This window comes from Sesamum indicum, unplaced genomic scaffold (genome assembly GCF_000512975.1).
Source record: "Sesamum indicum cultivar Zhongzhi No. 13 unplaced genomic scaffold, S_indicum_v1.0 scaffold00148, whole genome shotgun sequence".
Taxonomy (NCBI): Eukaryota; Viridiplantae; Streptophyta; class Magnoliopsida; order Lamiales; family Pedaliaceae; genus Sesamum; species Sesamum indicum.
Genome location: NW_011628062.1, coordinates 300,089 through 304,765, shown reverse-complemented (window position 1 = coordinate 304,765; position 4,677 = coordinate 300,089). Strand labels below are relative to the sequence as shown.

General features: G+C 35.2%; 1 protein-coding gene across 6 annotated transcripts in view; it reads right to left on the bottom strand.

Moving 5' to 3' along the window:
- Nucleotides 1-1,725: 1,725 nt before the first annotated feature.
- The window catches only part of LOC105179356, a 22,031-nt gene continuing 19,079 nt past the window's right edge, over nt 1,726-4,677 (bottom strand). For 5 of the 6 annotated variants that reach the window (XM_020691293.1, XM_020691292.1, XM_020691294.1 and 2 more), the window contains 2 exons: nt 2,323-2,462; nt 1,726-1,996 (listed from right to left, as the gene is read on the bottom strand). In XM_020691293.1, the coding sequence (XP_020546952.1) occupies nt 1,989-1,996; nt 2,323-2,462 (148 nt within the window). In that variant the 3' untranslated portion in view covers nt 1,726-1,988. The remainder of the gene's footprint in view (nt 1,997-2,322; nt 2,463-4,677) is intronic. The other variant, XM_020691295.1, reaches the window with a different exon arrangement.

Sequence of the window (4,677 nt, the reverse complement as noted above, 5' to 3'; positions counted from 1 at the left end):
ATTGCGAGAAGGGTCTCGCATCACCACCATTTTCGCACCAAGTGCTTCTTCTCAAGCGCAGTGAAATCGGGGGAAAAAAGAGAGATATTAGGGCAGAGGAGATTGGGGGAATTTGGAGAAATAGTTTGCTGAGACCTTTTTTATTTCGTTTTCTTTTCGTTGTCTTTTCTTTTTCTTTTCCCTTAAAGCCACGTCATTACACATTTTTTGCCACATAAGCAGATTAGTAAAAAAATATTTCCACATCAATGCTTACTTGGATTAGTCGGCCGTGTTACCACATTAGATTTTTCCAGCCTAAATCTCCAAATTCGACGGAAAATTGGAAAGAAAAACCCTAATTCGGATGACATTTACACCTTTCTGCAAATTAATATCTTTAAATTGATATGTACAAAAGTTAGAGGACTAAAATTAATCGATGATAAAGTTAAAGGACTATTTTTTTTTCCCCTATTCCGAGAGAACGAAATCTGGGAAGATTTCAGCACCACTCCGCATCTCCAACATGTGTTACTGTTACAACATATTAGACAAAGGATCTTGTGTGAAGAATTGCCTTATATTCTGCAGTTTTCAGTTTTGTATAGATATATTAAATGTGAGAGCATAGGAGTTAGATGGTATCAGAGTAGGTTGGCAAGTACGGTTGTATCGTGTGTAAAACCTATTTTCCTTTCACTTAATAGAAATTTACCTTTCCCTAAAAATACACAAAAAACCAAAACGTGTGCTCATTCTTTCAAATTAATGCATTAGTAGAAACGAAACACTGATAGTACTAAAATTTAGGGTAAATTACAAGGAACTCTTATGAAATTTGATATAATTATAAATATTCTCTATTGTTTGAAAAATTACAAATACCCCTAATATTTGATGAAATTATGCAATCTTTAGATGGAGGTATGAAATTATCAAATATACCCCTTACTATATTTTTTTTAAAATAATTAAAAATTTATAAAGAAATTGAACGGGATGAATGGAAATTTTCACTGAGTCCATAAAAAAATAATATTTAAAAAAAAAATAAAAAAAATTATAATTTTTAATCACAAGGGTATTTTGATCAGTGCACCACAGAAAATGAATGGAAACCTAACAAGTTTGGCTAATTATTAGACGGCCGTTAAAATCAAGAAGGTATTTTTTCAAACAACGCAGAGTTATTCTTAATTATACCAAACCTAAGAGGAGATAACTGTAATTTATCCTAAAATTTAAAATACTCACCATGTGTACTTACATTATTTCCATCATAAGAACAATTTAATTTAATTTAATGAGAAACTAAAGAAATATCAGCACTTTCATAATAGAATAATAAATAGATCGACGTCATGAAGAATAATTCAGAGAAAATTTTATTGAATATAAATTACTTCACCATAACTTTTAACCGTATTCATTTATTTGTATATAATTTTGGAGCTTTGAGCTGTTTACTTCATTCAATTAAATAATTAAGGTGGTCTCTATTAATGTAATTTGTTCTCTCGAATATTCAAGGAATACTTCATATTTGTGGCAAATAAACATCAATAGCACGCTTAACCAGAAAAAGGAAAAATTATGGCTGGAGATTTATTGACAAATATTTGAGAAATTGGAAACCAAAAGATTAAGTGAAACAAAAACATATTTCATATTATATGCAAATGATCAATAAAGAAACATTGTTGTTCAGTTTTCTTATAATTTCATGCAAGTGGAGTGTGTGAATTCTGCAAACAAAAAGAAGGGTATATTGTATTTGCTTCTCGAGTTGAATGAAAACCCAAATTGATACTATACAAGTTACAATGTCTGCTAAGGAAATGTAGTTTGTAACAAAGCTACAACATACTCCTAGAGCAAAAAAAATAACATGTATTAAAGAAATATCCTCAAAATCAGCACGAGTAAACGATGAAGATGTGGATGATTGGTTTTGTACGGCTGTTCACTTGTTGAAGAACAGGCTTCTTTTCTTCCCCTTCTTCTTTTCACCAGCCTGCATTATGGGATAATGGGATAAAATTTTGTCACATGAAGATTCTACAAGAGCAAGCAGATTCGACGCACAAATGGCAAAGTTAACCCACCATGCTAATGATCAATTCAAACCAAAAAAATATTTCAATCATATTCTAATGATCAATAAGTTTATCCAACATTTCTGTGACATGCTACTTTCAGATGAGACGGTAGCCTAGTTGTCCTCCAACAATATAACCTATCAAAAAGGCCTATGCAGGAGATCACAAGTGAATTCTAAGCTATCAAATGTAGAGAACATGTAGAATGTCATTCACTTCTCATCAGTCCTTGAGGACTTACTGGAAATACGAGGATCAGTTTGTTTCTGAGGATTTCCTAACATGCACATGGCCCACATGTTTTCGGGCAGAATGATAACAAGCAGGAATTGTACCTTCAAGATGAATAACTTCAAGGTCAGGACGATTGTATCTCTTGATCTGCAAAATAAAAACAAAAAAACATGAAAAGAAAAAAGGCAACAAAAGACTTTGCTAAGAATTCAAAGAAAATACCCACCATTAACGTTGTCCTCCAATAATATTGGAGATGTAGAAAATACACTTCAAATTCAGAAAACAAATTATGGCTCTTAAAATATACAGCATAAACTGATGAACAATCAAGCATACCAATATAAATCCGGCATCTACCATCTAATATCAATTCTCAACTTTACCATGCCATCAGTGTCTCCAGGCCATCATCTTTTCTCCTAACACAAAAAATTACTAGAGTACTTTGCACGCACTCCATATTGTTGGTCTCCTTTTGCTCGTTATCATCATTCACTTCACCTGTCTTGAATTTTTTGAGTTTTTTCCCTTCTGCCTCCTTCCTTATGCGAAAAAAAATATACCACCACTTATAATTGCAATACCCTTGTGACAGCCTATTTTAATTTTCTGTTCACTTCATCTTACACCCGAGTCTGCAGTTACAGGACTAACAGAAATGCTGAGATAGGGTTCCTCCATATTTCTAATGCCATTCTTCACTATTAAGATCAAAGAAATGGGTCTGAGTCATCTCTATACCAACTTCCTGATAGGTTCCATTAGCACAGTCAACAGTAAGCCTGCAATGACAAATTTCTTTGCTTGTATACAGTTGGGACAGGTAGGAGCTTGGTGTAACTGATTTATTTTTTTCTTCACTCACTCCATTCACCGAAGTGAACTCCGTTTGCACTATGCTATCCCTTCACTTCGTTCAGGTACAGATTTGAACTATGGGAGCAGTACGTTGCGTTCTTGGTCCCAAAGGGCAGGTAGGCAGGTAGGCAGCTAGGCTTTCAATGGGCACAGGACTGGTCCCAAGGAGCAGGCCTGCTGTGCCTTCCCAGTCCCCCTCGACGGAAGCCTCTTTTGAGGCTCCAGACTCGGTGTCAGAAAGGACCCTTTTGTGTCCATTCCTCAGGAATTTGGTAACCATTGCGGTTTCAGGTAGGGAAATTTTTTAATTATGAGATTTGTGGTTGGAATTTTGTAAATTGAAGCTTTTTGGGATTTCAACCTGATCTTGGGGCTACCTCAAGGTCTTGGAGAAATTTACAAAAATGATCTTCTATTAATCACAAACATGCCAAGATCCACATCTTCTACATTTGGGTCCCGCCCGACTTGAACCCAAGTACATACAACTCCAGATATGTCCAACCGATCATTCCTAGATCAATAACTAACTTGAAATCATACAGCTTGGGATATCTATAAATACTAGCCCTCCATGCTTTAAGTACAACTTTTGAGACCTTACGATTTCTTGACTTGTAAGTGACGTTTCAAGATTCTCAATTTACCTAGCAGATTTGGATCTTCCCTTATTCAAGTTAAGACTTTTCATGGACTTACTAGATTCGGACTCGGACACATCACAACCAAAGGAGACAAGAGGCCTGAGCATTCTGCCATTGCCACCATTAAACAGGAAATTTTATTTTAAGTTGATACAAGGAGGAATCTTCTTCCCTTCCAAGCAATTCTGTAAACCAAAGAGGCGTAACTAACGTCGCCTGAATATGATTTGAAATAACACTATCCGAGAATCAGCCACTACAAAGAAAAACTCCCGAGCATAACCAAAAAGATTGACAAAGTGACACAAGCAAAATGGTGCTGACTGTGTTGCATACTCGCAGCACATGTACAAGAAAAGCCACGAGGTCATGTCTGAAACAGAACATATGAATTAGAACTCCAGAGAATATCACATCCAGGGAACCACTTAAACTGAAGCTACATGAAAGATGGATGATGAGCTTTGAACAAATAATGGGACATGAGATACAAAATTGGATGTTACAGAACTCCATGGATTGATTAGTTTTTGAGCCTCTCTGCTCTCCCAGTATCTATATTTCAACCAGAGGTTGTTTCTAACATCTAGTCCCTCTCCATATCCTTTTTATCAAGAGAACACAACACAAGCCCATGGATTAGAGCAGTTCTCCGATGAACCATTTACCAACTGATCACGGTATCTTTGAATATCCCACCGAGTATTCTTAAGTACTACTATGCAGATGCTTTACAATAATTTATTAAAGTCTCATTACAACCTTTTTGTTTCATTTGTTTTTCATCATTAAAACATTTTTCATTAGATTCTCATAGTCCTCTTTTCTTCAATCCAAAACTTCTTTAAATCTCATGT